The sequence below is a fragment of the Melozone crissalis genome, unplaced genomic scaffold (assembly GCF_028551555.1).
Source record: "Melozone crissalis strain CALT ecotype California unplaced genomic scaffold, PUWL_Pcris_2 ptg000023l_1, whole genome shotgun sequence".
Lineage (NCBI taxonomy): Eukaryota > Metazoa > Chordata > Aves > Passeriformes > Passerellidae > Melozone > Melozone crissalis.
In genome coordinates this window covers 16,937,383-16,958,578 of record NW_026535801.1, presented here as the reverse complement: position 1 = coordinate 16,958,578, position 21,196 = coordinate 16,937,383, and the positions used below count along the sequence as shown (strand labels likewise).

The window sequence follows — 21,196 nt, the reverse complement described above, 5'->3', positions numbered from 1 at the left end:
TGTGACTTGACCATCACATTATCCTGACTCCTGTGTTTGTAGGACTAATCATAAATATTCACCAAACAGATTATACAAATACATCTCAATTGATGAGTTGTTTGCAGACCAATGTCTCTGAAAATACCCAAATTACTTTTAAAGTCCCCAAGGGTATGTGACTGTTTGCATAATTCACATGCCATCATTTCTCACAGAGGATGTGAAACCTATAAAATAGGAGAATAATGATGAAAGCATATCAGTTCCTGAACAGATAATACTAATCTGTATTAAAAATCGTTTTTAAAATGTTTAGGACACTCAAATACATTGTTGAACTAACAATTTAAGCAAACACGACCCTTGGAAACCAAGAGGGAGATGGGATTATGAGAAGAGTTATGAATTACTTTCTTCTATTTCCAAAAGCCCTGCTACTTCTAATTTGTCTATTATCAGACAGTGCTGCTCTGCAAAGACCTCCAAGGATACTACATATAATACAAAACCCACATGCAACTAGTCATGGAAATTTACGTAATACTAAGTAAGAGAAATTTGGCTGAACAGGCAAAATGTTATATGGAATGATTTCTTTTGTAAAAAGCATTTACAAAATTACTTCCAATTATGAAAGAAGGGCTGAATTAATTATTGCCTTTTTATGAACCACATGGACACTGTGGAGACTTTCAGAATATTTCTTTTAAAAAAAGCATGTGCAAATAGAATTCAGAATTAGGGTTAATAGGGTCATCAATAATAATCTGCTGAAGCCATAGAAAAATAGCAGAAAACTTCAGGTTTCCAAAGCATAAAACTAAAAGCTCAGAAATTTAATCATGAACTCCAATTTTTTCATAAAACCTTAATAGATCTGGCTACAAAAATGTACTTCAATTCTTATAAACTCTCAGACTGTCCTAAAATCAGCAAAACCAGAGGTTTTACATTGCTTTTAATAACTTCCAAAGCTTAGTGAGATATTAGAATTTGATTGTGTTTTAATATCATCTGAAAGATTATCCAACAGCTGCAATGAGCAATACATAGCAGGACCTCTTCAGGGTCAAACTTTGTGTATAGGAAGAGATGAGATTATTCTGCTTTTATTAGAGAGGAATTCACATGCATACAGGGCAGCAGCAAGGCGAAGCAGAAGCTTTCCAATCCTAATAGCTGCCTCCGGGCTCAGATTTCCCAGGCTGTTCTGGCACATGGTGCTTGGTTGTCAGGCAGTTTGGGACGATCTCTGGTGGGAGGTTTAGCTTGTAAGAGCAAATTGTGCTGTCTGGTGGCCATGCCAAGGACAGCGGGTGGCACTTTGCATTACGGGGCTGTGCGTGCGCCTGCCACTCTGTGCTGAGGGACGTTCCACTACCACATCCAGGGGACCAACACCTCTTGGGCTCAAGAGACATCAGGGGAGACATCTAAACATTCAGGTGGCTACCTACAGGACCCTATCATTGCACCAGTAGACAGACTGGACACCTTTGAAATAAAGGATGGATATTTTCTCTGTTTCTTGTGTGGATGTGACTTCTAATAAACCACCATATGATTTTTTTCTCCTACTCTAAGCCAGCAAGGATTCCTACCCTCTGAACCCAGTAATGTCTTAGTAAACAGCAAAGCAATTGTTTTCAATTTCCTGTTTAAAGGAATAGTTTAAGGGAATGCTGGCATGCTGAAAAAAAATGTAGGCTTTATTTCCTAAGAAAAAAATTCCATTACAAAATTAATAAGCACTTATCGGAACTCACATGCATCTCCAAATGAGTAAGCAGATGCTTCCTACTGTGATTTGAAAATTATTTTTCTCTGTTTTCAGTACTTTTCAATTAAGAATCAGGAATATTGGTCTTTAGTTCCTATATGGAAATATTTAAAACTCTTTCTAATGTGTTTGTGATGTTTTCCTATGCAGCCCTGCACAAACATTTCCAGTGTGCTATGACTCAGTACTTTTTTGAAGCAGCAGAAATACAATGAAAAGTCTGTTTCTCATAGTATTTTGGCAGAAAACAACTCTGTGGGTTGGTGTTGGCAACACCACAGTCTAAGAATAGGGCACTTCTCAGGCAGAAAGTTGTTGAATTTGGACATCAGCTAGGTTTGCCTAGGCGTAAAGAAGCCACTGTCTTCAGGGAAAAGACTAATTTGGAAATGCTTATCCAACAAGTTAGTGTGCTAGTGTCTACCAAAATAATTATTTCCTGTGAGGAATATTCAGAATGAAGTAATCTCAAAGAATATATTCCATTGGATGAGTGAGGTTGCTGGGCAGCCCTTTGACACTTCCTCAAAGGGACTCTCATTGTGTGGAGTGCTCTATTCCAGGTTCAATTGTTCATAAATATGAGTAATGCTTCCTTCCAAGTTTGTGTAAATGGGAAGAACTGTAAAAGTACAGTGCTTCACCATGCATGCACTCTGCTGATAGCACTACCACCAATCATTGTGAAATGCGGGGCAAGACAAAAAGTAACACAACAATGAGGATGTGAAAGAGTGAAAGCTTTTAAAATGAGCTTGAACATGTCTTAAAGCCTAATATACTGAGCTGAGCTGGTTCTGATGAAGCCAGAGGAGGTGAAAATGCTTTCTTCTAGCTAAGGCTTTATCCATAAATACAGGCTATACAGATTGCTCTCTACAAATAAAGGCAATTCCTTGGAAGCCTCAGCTACAGCATTCCCTTACTATGGGTAACATTTGCCAAGTGACTCAAGTGTCTACACCACCAGTTTGATTTCATTCTTACTTTGCCCCAGGGCTCTGGATTCCTGATTTTCCATACCATTCATGCCCTGCTTTTGGCAGCAAAAATTTTGGTCTATTATTTCCCTCCAAAAGGAAATGCTGGCACAGATGGCAGAGAAGCCAAGTCTAGTCAGATCATATTGGACGTGCAATTCCTAGGCTTGGGCTCCTGTTTCATGGGACTGCTATTCAGCACAGCCCCAGAAAGCCTTCTTCCCTCAGCAGCCCTTTACAAATCTTCAGACAGGACCTCCCATGACACTCCACCTTGCCCTTGGATATGAAAACGCAGTCCCAGCAGACAAATCTTTGTACTGGCATTTAGAGATCTATGTAACTTCTGAAGAAGATATACACAGTCAAGTCTGGAAGCTGTCTTTTCTCACAATGATGAATTTTGAATTTGCCTGCTCAAGATTTCTAGGTCTTAAGCTCTTTGGAAGATGTTTCTTATTTAAAATTGCTTTAATATATCTGCAGTGCTTATTATCTCTTTTGTCTTCAGCAGGACAAAGGAGAAGGAAGTAAATTACCTCCCTTTGAAAGAACGAGACATGCCAAACTCCTTCCTATACTAGACAATTGCTTTGTTGTCCACGGTAATATGTAGGCTGCTTCACCTTCTCTACCGAAGAGGAAAAAGCACCAAGCAGTTCAGTCAACAAAAATCCTTCTTCCAGCCCTAATCTCTAAGTGCTTTTATTACACGAGATTTAGCATACATATGTACTCACCTGTGGGTCTTATTTCAGGTGTCCCTACCTAAACACTGGCCTCTAATGTAGCAGCAGTCATATGTCAGATTACAGAGGTGACAGAGTTAATCATGCAGCTTTGAGCCATTCTTCTGCTACCCATTAATCAACCTCCTTTAAGACTTGTTCTAACGGTTCAAACCAAGAATACCAACAGCCAGAAGAAATGGTTACAACTTTGAAACTTGGATGAGATTTTTAACCTGATAAGAGCCAGAAATGTTCATGTGTGAACTCCTGTCCCTTGCCCAGCAAGCACTAATGAACAGCTTCATCTAGTAGCATTAAAATATTCAGTCTGTCAAGGAAATGTTTATTTTCTCAAATAGGGAAGGCTTCTCTTAAGCTCTTTCAGGTTTATAGGTGTTTGATGGCAGTTCTTTGTCCTATGCTAGTGACACACTAGGACTGCTATATTTAGGGCTGGAAACAAATATTTCACATCTTTCCAACAGAGAAAGTTCCCTTTCCACCATGACATGTCATATTTAGTTCTGGTCCTGGAAGGTTCCTATGTACCAGACATCAGTTATAACATTCTAAGTAACAGAAAAACACAATTGCCTCTGAAGGAGTATATTGGTATTTCCTTCTAAGGATAACGCTTGCACTTCTGATATGAAAGTACCTGGACTCACAAAAGGAAGGATGTAAACTTGGAACATAGTGAACATTCATCAGTGTACATGGGAAATGACAACATGGAATGAAGGCCATCAGAATAGTGGTCAGACTTTGCAAGTTACACAGTTTACCAGGGCTATTTATAGAGATCCCCAGCTTTGCCACTAACTTAAGGCACACATCCTCAGGCACATCTCTTCCCCTTGTTGTCATTTCATTCTCCATGTGTAAAGTGAAGATAACAATACATCACTTTATGAAGAGCTTCAGGTGACAAATGCAACATAGCTCCTTGGGCTAACTTACTGGACATAGTAGACACAGATAGAAGAGAAGCCAAGTCAACTCAGACTATTGTAGGTTAATAACATATTTTTTTTTGTCTTCCTAGTTAAAAATAACATGCCAGCATGTTACACTCATTCTGTCACCCTATCTCTACAACAGCTAGTTGTTGCCATCCTATTACAGGGATTCCATACTGTTGCTTCCTTATCACAAAAGTTCCATACCTTCTTGGTGTTCCTCATGGGCAGCTCCTCAAAGCACTGACTCTTTCTTCTTCACAAAGCAGCCAACTGACTCCAGTTCCCTTCTCAACCAGCCACCCCACTCTTTTATAGCACTCTTCTCTTTGATTACAGCTGTGGCCTGTTAAAGTCAGGCCTGTTCCTAATCTTTGATAATTGGCCCAGCTGCAACTCCTTAGGGGTAAGATTACTTTCTACACTATCTTTATTTTCTTATATTCTATCCCTCTACAGCTAGTTAAAGCACACTTGCTTATAAGCAAGATGTGAAAGAATCAACCTTCCATCTGTACCAAGGGTACATAGCACTGTTCAAATTAAATCATTACTTGGAGCACCAATGGAAGAATCAAGATGTTTTAAGAGTTGCAGTTGTAAGAAAGAAAGCATTTACTTTAGCAGCTGACAATGTACAAGTATGCAGAACAAGCAAAAGAATGCTACCTAGATTTATTCACTCAAGGTCTGTGTCGTGATTCTTTATGGTAGGGAAGCAAGAGGATGATTGTCTCAGACAACTGTTAAATTTAATCTTACTATGTAGCTGCAGGACAGCATAGGGATATTAAAGTTAATTGTCTGTAGTAGTTAAAAGGGAATTTTAGAGACCTACTGTCTCCCATCAGACTGGACTTTTCAGAAATAAGTGAATGATAGTATATTAGTGCAATTATTCTTCTAGTGTGTATATACATTTTTATTTGCTGGAGAACAGGAGTATGTGCTGGGAACAATTATGGTACTATGCAATGTCCAGTGCCTGAAGGAAGGCTTAATTTATTTTAAAACTGCCTTCTAAACTATCCATTTGTTTAATCATAACAAATCTGGAATGTCTTTCTTTAACAGCTGAACACTTGGCTGAGGATATGTGGGTCATTACCTCCTCATTCTCTAATGTAAAGGCAAACTGGCAGCCTGCTTGGGATTTCCTGGTACTCTTAAAGATATCCAGAAATATCCTTCAAAAACCTTTCAGAAGGATATTTTCCTTCAGAAACCATACTGGATCCTGTTGGATTTTTCTGAAACTCAGGTCATAGCTCATGTCAGTGCTTAGTTTTTAACAGCAGGCATGAAAAACTATGCTCAAATACCTAGACTGTTGTTTTATTTACATATAGTAATGAGTAAAAAGACCAAACTCATACTCTAGATTCTTGTGTACCCTGGAAAACTATTTACAAATCTTTAATTTACTTCTCTTGGACTGCAATTTCAGCCATTTTGTGATGGGATGGAAACTTTTTTTTTCCAAACACGGCCAAATGGCATTTTTAGCTCTTTCAGTGCTCTCACAGCTCTCATTCTACTGAAATTACAGTGTTAGTCTGGATTTCCATTGCTGTGACAGCAAGCAGATCCTGTCTGCCAGTGTACAGACAGACTCAACAGACTGAAATATGAATGGAAAATGGGGCAAGAATAGAAGTCAATACTGCCTGAATTAATTTTACTGCAGAACACCCTTGGGTAATGCTCAGGATATAGAAGGAGAGATACTTTGAGAGGTGGAAGAATAATGAAAATTTAAAAGTGAGGGCATACTGACAGAGATTTTCACATTCTTTTTTCCTAGATAAACTTTTATGTGGTTTGTCCTAAGCACAAGATGGTTTGCTGAAAGCTAAAATATCTTCTTCCCCTGCCCTCAGGATAATTTTGGCAAAAGAAATAGATCACACATGCGAAGTGGTGAAGCCAAGTATCTAAGTGATTGGGAACTAACTATTTAAATTAGAGGAAGAGATGCAATTTTGAGAAGGAAAGGAGCCATACCCTCGGGAACACGAGGGTTTCAAAGTCCTAGAAAATCAAGAAGTGCAGATGAGCCAAAAGCTATTTGGGGGAAGAAAAGCACCTTTCCTTACTCCAGAGATCAAAGAAGAAATGATTAGGCAAAACTAAAATCACAACTAAAAAAAGATTCTCTGAAAAGGGCAATACTGTTACCCCTATTCATCAACACAGAGAGAAATGATCCATCACAGCTTGGTCTCCAGAGTCACAGTGGATAATTGCCCAGTGGCCCCTCTTTCCTCTCCTCCATTCCACCAGTCCAGTCCCTGTTTGCACTCAGTGCCATGGTGTGTCCTCACAATGGGAGAGGCGCATGATGAGCAAAAAGGGATGAAAAGGAATAAATGGGACCTCACCTAGAGAGTGCACACTGTTCCCTCAGGTTTTTGTTAATGGTACTCTTAGAGCAGGATCTCTTCCTGCACAGCTGTTTCCATAATCTGGTGACCACCTGAATGGTGTCCTTTTGCCAATGACAGGGAAATGAATGGCACTATCTCTCTCTCTGCAATATATTCTGCTAATTCTGTAATGAGGGTAAAAGGCACTGCTTGTGTATTTCCAGTCCATATCCCAAATACAGAAAGGATCTGATAGCCAAGATGCAGATTATGTAAATTGAGTTACCAGAGCCAGAAGATGCTACCAGAGCCAGCAGTGGGTTTTCATCTCTGTGACACAAATCAGCAAAAAGGTACTGAATTTTGTAACTTTTTTGAGGGATTCTCACTACAAGTTAAGCAGAGACTATTTAACTGGTAACTGAAGGTACACTCATATGACTAAAAAAAATGTGTCAGAACATTTATCTAGATACAACAAAAGTGGGCTAAGAAAGAGAGAATCTTATTTTTTTTCTCTTTTATATTTTTAAAATAATTTGAGGAAATTCCAAAACTTTGAGTATTGCAGGCAACTAACACTGATTATGAAACAAAAGAATATTGTTTAAATTTCTAGACTGCAGATAAATATACCAGCTGAGGCTGTTCATAAATTGCATTTGCAATTTCTGATAAAACATGGTCTAAAGGCTTCAGATACTAAGGGATATGAAAGAATAGTACATGGTTCTTCACCTCTTTCTATAACTGCCCAATTTTCTTGAAAGTCTTCATGCTAAATGCCTTCCCTTTTCTCTCAAATAAATCAAAGATAGGGACAGGCATTGATATGGTTAAATATTTCTACTTTGGCAAGTAGAACTACTACTATACTACTTTGTATAACTACAAAATAAACAGTTAATAACCAGAGCTCCTCACAGTTATAAATGCCATCACCTGTCTCTCACAACATGCTCTTGCAAGGGAGGAGGTGACATTGAGCTTGCAGAGCAAAGGAAGAGAGAATGTTTACCTGATGAGCTCAAGAAAAACCCTTACATAAGGCAGCCTCCATGAAAGCACTGACTGAGCAATGTACTTGCTGCATGCTGCCTTTACTCTAGATGTTAACTGGATTACAGTTGCACTCATCATAAATTGGGATGTTTTTCAAAATGTGAAGGTATTCCAAATCACTATTTCCTGCACTATTGGCTCCGCATTCAAGGCAACAAGCAGATGCAGAGAAATTACTATGAACAAAAAACTGCCCAAAAATGTCAGTGTTCCCAGGGGTTGGGAAAACAGGCAGAAGCAACATGGCAGGCCAAGAGAGGAAGATTTCTGCTCCTAGGAGTGAGGAAAGGTGAAGGTTCCTGAGCACACAACTTCCTGAGGGGCCAGATCTGGCCACCAGGAACTTAGAAACTGGTGTTTGCATCTCCCATCATGATGGAACCAGTATACATGTGTAGTACTCTTGGTAAATAAAGAGCACTGCATCTCTGGGGAATTCCATTCCTCCCTGACAGGAGCAGCCTTGCAGAGCTGCTAACATAACCAGTCCTTGCAATACAGGGCTGGCAGTCCCTTCTTGAAATGAAGGCTTCCAGCACTTTTAAAGCATTACTGAGCTTTGCAGAGGTAACTTCCTAAGACTAAAATCATCAAACAATTAAACTTCCTGTTCAAGCACTGCCGTTACAGTTTTACTTGGCAGTGCACCACGTGCTGCAGAGAGAGGAGGAGAGAGGTTGTGTGAGCACCTGAGGGTGCAGCCCGGCCACACAGGGAAGGAAGGCTGGTGCTGCGGGGCCCTGGGAGTCGCGGCAGTGCCTGCAGGGGGTGGAGACAAGGCAGCGGGCCCACCATTAACACCATGCTTCTGGGGATCCTCGTGGTGCTCTTCTTCATCCCCACTGCTGATGTAACAGGTAACAAAAACCCCCCACATTTCAATCTTTTCCCCTATTTTTTTCTCACTTTGAAGGTCTGGGAAAGGGGAGAGGCAGCATGCTGCAATTGGATCAATTTGATATAACCAAGAGGCCAATTTTTCTCCTGCCAGAAGTATCTCTCCAGGATGAGACCCAAGAGCTTTCTTTTAATTTGACTTCTCTCTAGATCCATTTGGAAATTGCATGCATGGGTAGAGGGGTGTTTATTTCACCTACACCCTGGGTTTAGCAAGTTCTGCTCACGAGTGCCTTTTCTTGGGGGCAGCAGGTCTGAGCAGACCTGGTGCCAGCACCTCTCTTGGGGCAGACTCTCCACATCCCCAGATCTACTTCTAAAGCTTTAGGCTTCCCCATGGCCTGGCTTGGTGTCATGGGCTCCAGTGCTGAGTGCAACAACATCCTCACAGGTTCAGCAAATAAATGCTCAAAAGGAGACTTGCTTACTGAGCTCAAAGGTGGAAGGATGGGACTTGCCAAGTTTCTGATTTTTGCATTGTTTAGCGGTTTACCAATACTAACTAGACATCTAGTTTCTTTCTGAAGATCTTCAGGGAAAAAAAACAAAAAACTTTTTGAGATTTTGAAACCTGAATCTTAATGAATCTTCCTGACTCTTCGGTTGTTGTGCTGAGGGTATTTATCTTGGTGTTGGCTTGCTGATGTAGTGTTCCTGTGTTCAGACCTAACACGTCTTTCCAATGGGTACATTGAAGGCAAAGCAAAGCAAGAGATGCTGGCTTTTGCTAGGATCATCTTGAGACAGACAATTTTTCAGACTGCTGGCTGTGAACTTCTCCAAATATCAGTGTTCTGTATTTTCCAGGGAAGTTGCAAATAGGAATAAAAATCTGGTTTCCAGTACAAAATTTATAACATAGAGAACATCTTAAAACGTCACTTTTTCTAGTATGAGAGATGCAACTGAATATATTTTTTTCTTATTTCTATATTATTCTTCCGTAATTCTTTTCCTTAGTGAAGGCATTGTTGTTTGCATGACACTGTGATATACATTTTGTAAGAAATCATAGGGGTTTTTTTCCTTGACCTTTCCCATGTTTATAATTCTATGTTTGCAATATCATAGTTATTTCCAGAGCAGGCCCCTGGATTGTCAAAGAAGACACTAATTCCAGGAGGGGATACGTATCAGCAGTAGGTTAACAGTTCTGAACACATTTCCATGAGGTGTGAACAGCTTTTAAGCAGTGCTTTTGAATTGCAACAAAATAAATCACAGTGTGTGGTTCTCAGACACAGGTGTTATGCCACGGCTTTATAGACACACATACACTTGCTTTGCAGGAAGACCTTGTGTTTCTCCAACAGATTCACCAAGATTGTACAACTTCTTAAAGAGAAGCACACGAGGTCATATGCTTCTCAGGGCCCTCATCCTTTCCCCATCTATTTTCTTCACTCTTCATTTTCAAGATAAGTGGTCCTTAGTACATGGAAAACATTGAGGCAGGTCAAAACCCTGCAGGACTTCCTCAAGCCATGAAGTGCACTATAAGCCTCAGGTATTTTGGTTTGGGAAAATCCACAGAATTCATCCTGTTGTTAGACTATACCAGTGGCTGCTGCAGGTTGAGTTTAAATCATAAAAAAGGACTTGAAATACTAGTTCAGTCATTTCCCTTTTGCAGAAACACTAACGTTTGCAAAGTTGGTCCTCCTCCCCTTTTTGTTGGCTAAATAATTACCTTGCTGTGGACTGTCAGAGGGGCAGCTAGATCAAAGATCAAGTGTCTGGTATTTTGTGAAATAAGGAATATAAGGAGGTTCCCACTGCAGTGTACCACAACTGACCTCATCTTTTTACTATCCACATAACCTTCTGGCTTACGGTCTCTGGGGGTTAAAACCAACTTCTAACCTACCCAGATTACCAGAATGAAAAAGATGGATGGATATGAGGCAAGGTTAGCCGAGAGTAAGATGACATCAACTAATTCCTGTTTTAAAAAAACAAATCACAAACTGCCAAGAAAAACCCCTGTGTTCACACTGGGTTTGACTAAAGCAAGAGTGTCACCTGGGTTTTCTGGAGTACTCCTGCAGTACTTACAGCAAAGCAAGAAAGAGCAAGAAGGAGAGGATCCCCCGAGCTGCCCATCACACAGCTGGGTGGCCTCGAACCAAAGTACAAGAGAAGGAACCTTGTATCTGGGAAAGAGTAAGCATAATTGAACAACAAACCAGCAACAGCAAAAACAAAATAGCTTTGTTTATAACATACCTGTGTGCCTTTCTGCCTATGGCTTAAACAAATTCCTTTCAGTTTTTTCATTTAGGTTTTTCCCTATCCCCCCAGGGAGTTAGGTGGGCCATTTTTTTCCTGTGCTTACAGAAATGCCAACTTATTTTGGATACTTTGCTCTGGAAAATAGCTTCTTGAAGTAAGCTGGCATAAAAAAGGAAGAAGTTCACTAAATATTTTAGCAGAATATTTTTTTCCAATAGCTGATGATGATTCATGAAGAGTTCTGGTGAAAAAAAAAAGCAACACCTCAAAATAGTTATTTTCCATACTTTGTCAACTCTATTTCACTTTCTTGGCGAATAGAAAAAAAAAGCTTCAATGAAGTTTTGCTCGCATTGGGTTCAATGATCAGAGAGTCAGTATTTTACAGATATTATAGATGGATGGCATTTTGTTTCATGATCCAAAACCCCCTCACATGTGATTACAAGAAACATTCAACACTACAAATAATCTATAAAAAGCTTAACAAGCATTCAGAGATCTTACGCACCATTGCATATAAATCCTAAGATCCTGAGAAGGCTTGCAGCCTGTGTACACTGACTGAAATGATTTTACATTTTTAAAGTCACTGCTTTTTGAAACTGTAAACAATTATTTTTCATAACTGGTATTTTCTTGGCTGGGTAAGGCCAAGATACAGGTATTTATTACTACACAGCATGGCTGAACAGAGCTCTGAAGTGGCAATCATAACCCTACTTAGGGGAATGGAAACACCAACTAAATGTTTCAGAGTTTCACCACTTAACAAACCCAAAGTGACACTTATAAGGAAAAACTGTCTCTGTGAAGGCAAAAGCAGCCTCAGCCCATGTTTGCTTGGAATGGGCTAGATCCTACTAAGAATGTAGTCAAATCCTATTCAGATCATCTGGGAAGTGAGGGATGTTAGGCATTACTCTGTCATCCCCATGAAAGTAACACACATTTTAGTATGACTGACTTTCTTCAATTTAAAACAACCTCCAAGTCCAGAGGAGGAGGATGACAGCAGGGCTTCTCCAGCATGCCAGTGGGGTAAGCTTGCCTTGCCCCTGTTGGCATTGCAGCCCAACCAATTCATGTGGTGCTAATGAGTTCTTCCTATAAATGAAAACAAAAATATCTCCTTTAATTTGAGCTGATTTGTGAAAGTAGATTTGGGTGCTTAGCTTCAATCATGTAGGAGCTGTCTTCATTTAATGATCCACAAATGAGCATTTCCCACTGCTCAGCCAGTCTCCATCCCAGCATCAGCAGCACGGAGCTGGGTTTTCAAGCCTAGCCTGCAACACAAGGCAAGCAGAGTGGATTATAAATACAAGAGGTGAAAATAAGTTGAAGAAATTTATCATTTTAGCTAAGTGTATCAAAAGAGACCAGTTGCCAATTAGCACTGTGTCATGGCAGGGACATAAATAGTCCAGAGCTGTAGTTAAACAGTGGAGTTCAAGGCATGAACTCGCAGGTCTAAACATCAGGAATACAGGTTAGCTGATGACACCAAAGAGAGGGGGAAAAGTCATTGGGATCTGCAGAAGAGTCTAAATAACATCTGAAGGCAGTCCCTCAGGGATGGGATTTTCAGTGTTCTCTGACTTTCCTCTGGCCACAGAGAAAATATGATGAGGCTGAGCAATAAATATCCATTAGTTTTCTGAAAGTATTAGCAATGAAAACAGGCAAGCATTTTTAAAGTGTAACGCTTCTGTCTGTTCTGGGCCCCTATTTTGGTTGTCAACTCTGATACAGAAAAGGTCTCCCCTGAAGGTGTATTCAGTCCCTGTGACAATCAGGGTTGTAGTAGTGCACAAATACTGCAAAGCAGTAGAATAACTCTGTCTCAAGTGAGATGTGTAGAATTAAGCTCTGCTAAAGGTGGGAAAATTCTACTGCAGACTTGCAAACTGCCACATAGGCCGAAGATCAATTTTCTCGCCAACAAAAATATGATCAAATACCTTGTCTAAAGCAGTGGAATCCAAACCTCACCCCTTACTAGAATGCCTTATAAGCCTATGTGAGAGCTTTTGTCGGAAAATGCTGATTCAAGGAAACCAAATTGTTTTGTTGAAATGTCTTCATTTTGATGAAAACTCACCACAGGCACCACCTTGAGTAAATACTTGCTTTCTTACTCTCTTACTTAGCCACTCTCCTAGGATTCAAAGATCCTTGTCTCTTTCTATTGGAAAGCCTGGAAAGGTTATCTTCAATCAAAGTTTCACAGTGTTTTGGTTGCCTGGACATGGAATTTAGGAGCTGTTATGAGCTCTCCTCCACTCCCTCACTAACAGTGCTGAGCAAAGAGATGCAAGGAGGATAGGCTACAGTCTTTCTTTGCTAAAGATAGCCAGTAGAGCATTCCGTGTCTCACATCTCCTTCTCTTATTTGTAGCAAGGGCTGGTAAATGAGACTTTCAATAAGAGAATTAACAACTTCAGCAGTTTCACAAGTTCTGCTGATAACAGGAGAACCTGCTAGCCAAAGGTTGTTTTTACTACCCACACCTTAGCACTAGTCCTTGCTGTCTCATGCATCTCTTGTGTTTACTTTCACATTCATCCCAAAGGAGTATCCTGCTCAAGAGGCTGGGATACTTCATCTTTTTGTGCAGGCATGACTACAGTAAGCATAATTTGGTCCTAAATATTGTTAAAACAGTTTTAAACAGTAATTTTCTGGGCATTCTGGTTCTGGCCTCCTTCCCACTTCATTTCCCTTACCAGCCTTTTTGAAGTCTCACCACATGGATTAAGTAGAAAGAATCTATGTTTGCACCACATTTTGAGGACAAGAGGCACAATTGTCATTCTAACAGCTATGGTGATTCTCAGGGATCTGTAAAAGACCATCCAGACCTCATATGAGCTGAGCTTGCATGAAGACTTAAGCAGTCATATAAAAGCTTTGGCAAGTCTCTAGATTGAGAGCCACAACTCTCTTCCTCTTACTTAGGTGTCATCATTTGGAAAGAAGGGCCTCATTTGTGCAGGATGGCTTTTCTTGGAAGAAGTTGTTGTTCTGCATAGTCCTTGCTATGTTTCATTGTTTGGCAGATGATAGCAGAGAGGTCTACATGTCAGAAAACATTTCCTGTTTATGTATCAGTCTGGTCAATTAAAATTCAATTATACATTCATGTGACATGCTTTTTTCAGGCTTTTTTCAAGTGCTAAGTGCCAATGCAGTGTCAGATTAATCAGCTCCCGTGTCCCTTGAGAGATTAAGAATCTACTACAGCTGCTGGCTAGAGAAATTACTTATTTTACATTAAAATGATAGCAGTTCATGCTTTTAGTGTTCATTGCCCAAGGTCCAAACCCTTGAAATGGTTCAGATCCACCTGCAAACTCTTCAGGAGTCCTTGAATTAAGAAGAAAATGTATAAATAATATTCTCTTATCTGACTGCAGTGTCAATTCATAGTATTTTCACTCCATAATGTTCCTCAGGAAACTACTGGCTAAGTAAGAGATAGACTAAGAAGGCCTTAGGTGTACACACAAGCACACAGGTGCAGACTAGGCTTCTGAGCTCTGATGTTACATCTTAATGACAGGTCGCTGTCTCTGCTAGTGTTCTGACTGAAGAAAAACACTCTTGATCTCAGTCTCCCCTAAAGACTGTGTAATATTATTTACATGCAGGTGGATTGCTGCAACAGTAGTTGCAGCGAGAAACTCTGTGAGAAACTGCTTCTGCAGATGGGTGGTTTTGTACTCCCTGGTAGGGAGTGTCAGCAGGGGAGAGGAGATATGGAGAAGAGTTGCATGGGAGGATGTGGGGTTCTGAAATCATACTATATTTTATAAACAAGTGCTCTTCTCATTTTCTCCCCTCCCTTCCAGAAAACAAGATTTTAGTGGTTCAGCATCCTTTGCTCGTTGTAACTAACCAAACTGCAACTCTAGTTTGCAACTACACATACAATGGGACAGGGAAGGAATTTCGAGCTTCGCTACACAAAGGAACGGACAGTTCAGTTGAAGTTTGCTTTATTTCATGGAACGTAACCAACATTAGGAGCAATTCAACTAAAGAATTCAACTGCCAGGGGGATCATGATAAAGACAAAGTCATCTTCAATCTTTGGAACATGAATGCCAACCAAACTGACATCTACTTCTGCAAAATTGAGGTCATGTATCCACCCCCATACGTCTACAATGAGAAGAGCAATGGGACTGTCATTCATGTGAAAGGTAAGCTGAGAAACCTCTGTAGGCCCATATCCTCCCTATGCACACTACCTACATAATGACTGGAGGAAGTTTGTTTCCTTAAAATAAAAAAAGTTGGATTGCCTGGTAAAACTACATTCCTGCTCTGGGCTTCCTGAAGAAGAGATCTTAAAATGATGATTAATAAAAATGACACATTGGAACAAGGAATAAATAAGCAGAGATTGATGGTTTTAATTTCATGTACTTAAAGTTTTCTTTGCTCTTTCCTTAAAGAGACACCCATCCAAATACAAGAGCCTCAGTCTACAATTCCTTTGTGGATTCTGGCAACAGTGACTGGAATTCTTGCACTCTACAGTATGCTAATAACAGCAGGTTTTTTTAACTATTGGGTAAGAAACTTGTATTTTCCTTTTCTCTGTATGCTCTAGTAGTTCATTTCTCAGGCTATACTTGCCATGTTTACCACTAACTCACCGATACCCCTTCAGTACAGGATGACAGTGTTTCTTCATCCCAGCTATGTATGCACACCCATGGTGTACCCCAACAGAGCTGAAACACCAGATGCTCTCCAGGTGGGTTGTCAGGCCTCTGCAGTAGAGTCCTACAGCAAATTGTGATGCCACAGTGTTGGCAGTGCCCTGCACACCTGCAGTTCCGGGACACCTCTGCCAGCCAAACCCGTCAGGGAAATCTAGAACTACAGGCATTTCTGGCAAAACCCCATGAGACTATACTGACAGGAGCTCAGCTCCAATAAAACAATCTATAGGGAGCCCTCAGCCCAGGGCCATCTGCACTGGTGTCTTGTGTCTATCCAGCAATTCCCTTGAGCAACCACTATTTCTGGCAGCTTGACTACAAGGGAGTAGGAGCACCTGGATCTCAGTAGCTCCTTGTCTATACATCAACAGTAAGAAAGCTGAGACAGCCTTATGGCTCATAATTTTTACTCTTTGGAGAGTTGACTGGCCCAAGTCGCATCCAGTTCTCCTCCTGGCATGATACAGGGGCAGCAGAAGGACATTTTCCTTGACAAGTCTTAGGACTTGATCTCCAGAGCCAATTTACACTACTTACTCCATGTGAGAAAGACTTGAACATAGAGAACTCAATTCCTTCCACTCAGACTTTCCCCTCTATTTTTGTTGTTAAATAGCAATTTTCAACACAACGGTTATTAGGTAGCCTGTATAAAGGGTCCAGAGTCTCTGCCAGGTTAAATGTTGCATGTATACAGAAAGCCACTCAATGTCACGGCTAGCTGAAGCTTAAGATCTGCTAAGTGTTTCACAAAAGGCCACTTTCTCAATCTGTGGCTATTTCTAATGGAAAACAATCAAAGGGGGCACTGCCGCAGGAAAATAGAAAGGCCAGTTAAGTGGTTTTTCTTTGTGCCCTGTTGTAGAGGCTGACTGAGGAGAGCTGAGAGGATTACTAGAGCAGCTGCTGGTGCTACAGTGCTGTTCTGCAGATGAGATGCTATAGCTTCAAATCCATCATTTACAATCTGAACCATTTTCTCTGTGCTATATTCATTTGCTACCTAATGGCTTCACATTTTGCCACTAACACATCTGCCCCCAGCAAGGGTGACAAGGCTGCATTGCCATGTGTGCTGTTTGCTGCATCATTTTTTACCTGCTGTTATTACTGCTAGTAGTATTTTTCAGATAATATGTATTCTAATTGTGGATGTATTTAGAGTGTTGTTGAATGTAAATACAGCTGCCTAGAAGAACTATGAATTGTAAAAAAAGGTCCTAATCGTGGTACTTGACAGACATGGCAAGCCTGATCAGTTCCTGAAAGCAGCTAAAGATTTGTCTATTTTCATACAGTTCTGCCTTCCCTGAAGGAAAACTGCTTTCCATTGCAAAAGTAGCAGTCTTTCATCCTGTAACAGCCCAACAATCACTCATGCTAGCAAAATGTCTTTCTCCCATGCAAAAATACCTCCTAGGTGAATCAGAAATCCTGTATTATGGAGATGAACACAGAGATACAGCTTTGTATCTAATGCTCTACATGCACTGAATGCATTACATGGCTTAAGCAGTATGTAACTCACATTCAACCCTTTGCATATATAGAATATTAACGTTAAAAAGCTTAAAATATTTCATAGTAACTGCCCCACTCTGCACATACAACATAATTCAGCCATCAGATTTTCTAATGCAAACCTCCTCCAATTGCACAGCATCATATGCATGTATACTGCAGCATATGCAACTATTTCTGTCCATGGGAAGGGAACTTCAATAAAAAGGAGATCACAAAAGAGGGTATGATCACTATTAAGGAAAAGGCATGAAAGCACTTTACTTACCCCTGATCAATAAACCCTTAAGCTATGTAAAAAACACCAACCTTTTGCACAGCCTGCAGCAGTCAGAGGCTGAAATGCTGCTGTAGCCACATATTTCCTCTGTGATTTTAGGCAAATTATTTCACCTGTCTTTTGCTACTCTTATTTCTAAAAGAGTTGATTCTTCCCTTGTCTCACAGGGGCATTATAAGCAGGAATCCAACAGTAGAAATAAGATTTTTGAGGCCCAGATTAGGAGACATAAAAGATTAACATCAGCTCTGATTCTTTCACTCCTTGAAGGAAGGTTCAGAACAACATATGCATTGTGTATTACTGCTGTAAATAGTAGGAAAATCATAGTCTCGGCTGATTTTTCATGCTCTTATTCTGTTTGAGTTAAGCTAATTTCTCTTTACTTCCTAATAAATGAGGACAGCCTTCACAGCTCAAACTCTGTTTCTGCTGAATCATTCCACAGATGAGAGAGGCAAGATGATGGTAAGAGGCATCAGTTTGTATCCTTGGTGTGTAGCATTCCTTTACCTGAAGAACTAACACTGTTAATCTCCCACCAGATAAGCTGGAGACTTACTTTTAGGTTGGGCAAATTCCACAGATTATTTGATGAGAACACATGTTCTAATTCTTTTGTAAATGTATTTAAACTGAAGACGCCTTACAAATATGCCTGCTTCCCTGAACAGGGACCTAGGGCCAGAACTGTCAGCAGCTAACATGAGAGTTTTCACAGTTGTCTTCCCCCTCCTCCCACAGCAGAAATCCAAGAAGCGTCTGTACCACCAGAGTGACTACATGAACATGACTCCCCGGCACCCTCCGTACAAGAACAAGGGTTACCCATCCTATGCACCAACGCGGGACTACACCGCCTATCGGTCCTGGCAGCCCTGATCCCACAGGAGCCTCATGCGCTTCCGGGCAGACACGTGCTCTGGGGCATGAAAGGAAGGACAGCCTCTCACCTTCTCATCCTCTTTGTTGCTGTTGATTACAGACACCTACACCTAGCAAGTGTTAACTAAACTTTGATCATTAAAAGAAAAATCCAGACCAACAAGCCAATATAAAAAGGGGGGGCGGAAAGGGGGAAGTAAAAAAAAGAATTTTTCTCCATGATGGCTGAAAATGAGGCCCAGCTTGTGTTGAGGGTTGTCAGTGGATAAGATGGAAAGATGGCATCAGACCTCAGAGCTGGTTTCTTCCTAACAGTTGTGGTTTTGCTCAGCTGTTGGAAGAAGCAGAACTTCCGATCTTTTCCGATTACTACTACCTTAGATTTAATCCTTAATTTCCTTCCCTGTATTGTTACTGTTAAACCTAGCAAAATGTAAAAAATAATATTTTTTTCTCTGTAACATGAAGACACAGTTTGAAGTTCAAAATACATGCTTAAAAAAGAAAGAGGAAAAGGTCAGTCAGAAGGCATCCAAGCTATTACGCTATGGAGCAAATGATCTGCCAGGACAAATCAAGCTAATAGAAAACTAGTAAACCTTCAACATGTGAGTCCTTAGGCTGGACACCTTGTAAATGTTCATAAGGCCATCTGCAGTCATGACCAAGCAACTCCACAGACCGAAAGAGCAAGCAACGTGAAGACAAAATCAAGACAAGTGGGAGAGGAAGAAAGATGTCTTAATCATGAACAACCCCATTTCTTTTTTGTTTGCCTTCTGCATCAAGGGAATGCAAAGTCATATATGAAGCATTAGAAACAGAGAGCTCAGATTTTGAGAAGATTTTTACTTTATTTTTTAATTTGAGATTTCAGAAGGTATTCTCCTGAGTCCTCCTGAAAATTCATGCACATCTTCTGGCACCTAGGTTTACCAGAGCTCTTCCAAAAATCTGGGACAAGTTAGCAGTAACTAAAGACCACTTAAATTTTTTTCCCGTAAGTATCTGGTTTTTGGGGTGTCATTCTCAGCATTGTAAATTGGACATGCAAGTTCTCAGACATCTTCAGGATTTGCTCTGGGCACTTTGAGGAACTTTGTGTTATCTGGAAGTTGCTTTTCTCTCTCAAGATGTTCTTCAGGGCTCCTCCATGCCAGAGCAGGACAAAGTCATTAGCAAAACACGATCCATTCTTTCAATCTAGTATATTTACAATAACAGGACATCCTAAATTGTAAATGGGGTTGCCTTGGCATAAAATCCCTTTTCATACTGAGGAGACAATGTTTATTTTATAAAGACTGCTGAATAAACAATTTTAAAAAAACCGCATTCCCATCTTGAAATAAAATTTGGATTGTATAACATTTAATTTCCTTTAAGCTAGGATAGGAATATTCTTTCTCTCTTTGAGGAGACAGGGTAAAAGTAGAGGTGTGGAAGCATGTCAACAATTTACTTTGATGTCTTAAGCCAAGAAAACAACTTTGGCACTTCCAGATTGGAAGGGTTTTTTTGAATTTGCTGACTGAGCCTCAGGTCTTCCACTCTGAGTCTTATATCACCATGAACCATGTTCCTGGAGGGCTGTGCCACCTCTGAGCAGCAGTGAGGTGCCCCTTGCCCCAGCCAGGGACAGCAGCATCCCGACGGCAATGGCAAACAAAGCCAAGAGGCAGTGCTGGGTCTTCAGCATGAGAATCCAGTCATGAACCTGGCAGGCCCTGAGAGCCTTGGTCTGGTTCAGTTCAGCAAACTCAAAAGCTTATGATTGAACCAAAGAACTTCAAAACAAAGTTTGATTTATTTCTTCTCCTTTCCCCTCACCACATTCACAAACACTCCAAGGCTGACATTTTTCCACATACAATTTTTTCACTGCACCTTTGTACTGCAGCTGAGGCAGCTAGGAGCATGTGCACAGAGCAGAGGGGAGGGAGCCAGGCACATTGGCATCGCTGCATGGTCCCAGCCTGGCCCTCCTTGCTGGCACTGACAGAGGGATGCTAATGCCTTGCCACCTCCCTCCTTACATGGAGGGGAGATATGAGTGATCCTGTGCTGGGGCACCCAGCCACTTCCAGCAGAGAGCAGCAGGCTGAGCACAGCTCTCTGTCAGGGTATGGCACCGTCTTGCCAATTTCCAGGCTGTCACTGTGTGGCACAATGACACAATGACATGCATGATCATATAGAAAACCACAACTTCTAGTACAAGTGTAAGGTGAGATGGCAAATGTGTATCAAACCCACAAAACAGAATGGATGTTTTTTGCATAAACTGCGTATATACATATTTAGGTATAGATGCATCTATTTCACTGCATATATATTCCCTAGAGTTTTATTTTACTTTTGGCAATCTCCTTTTAAAATTATTAAATAGATACAGTAAATTAAATCTTGAATGAATGTATTAGGCCTGAGGCTAGTCAGAGGAAACTATTGCTTTCTAAAACAAATGTTGGTATAATTTGCTTTCCTTCCTTTAACACTTTTGTACTTTCCATATTTAAAAAATACTGGTAGCTCCCAGGACATGATACTGGAAAGTAAGACCTGGAACATCTGCAACAAGTATTAATTCATTCAACTGACCAAAAAGGAAGGGAGATACAGGGAAATATCCTAACATGAAAAAATGAGGAGAATCAGGACATGAGAAATCCCAGCACTGTGTTAAAATGGACATTGCTGTTACATCAAAGCTCTATAGGGACATGAATTGCAGACTGTTGGAGATGGGATACCAGCAAATTGCTTTTATCCACCACTGTAAAG

At 40.5% G+C, this 21,196-nt stretch overlaps 1 protein-coding gene across 1 annotated transcript; it reads left to right on the top strand.

Annotated features, from left to right (window-relative positions):
• The first annotated feature begins 8,653 nt into the window (after positions 1-8,653).
• On the top strand, positions 8,654-18,409 carry CD28 (CD28 molecule). Its single transcript, XM_054278455.1, has 4 exons — positions 8,654-8,717; positions 14,845-15,198; positions 15,454-15,572; positions 18,272-18,409. The coding sequence occupies exons 1-4, from the start codon at positions 8,663-8,665 to the stop codon at positions 18,407-18,409; spliced, it is 666 nt and encodes a 221-aa protein (XP_054134430.1). The 5' UTR covers positions 8,654-8,662.
• The last annotated feature ends 2,787 nt before the right edge of the window (positions 18,410-21,196 follow it).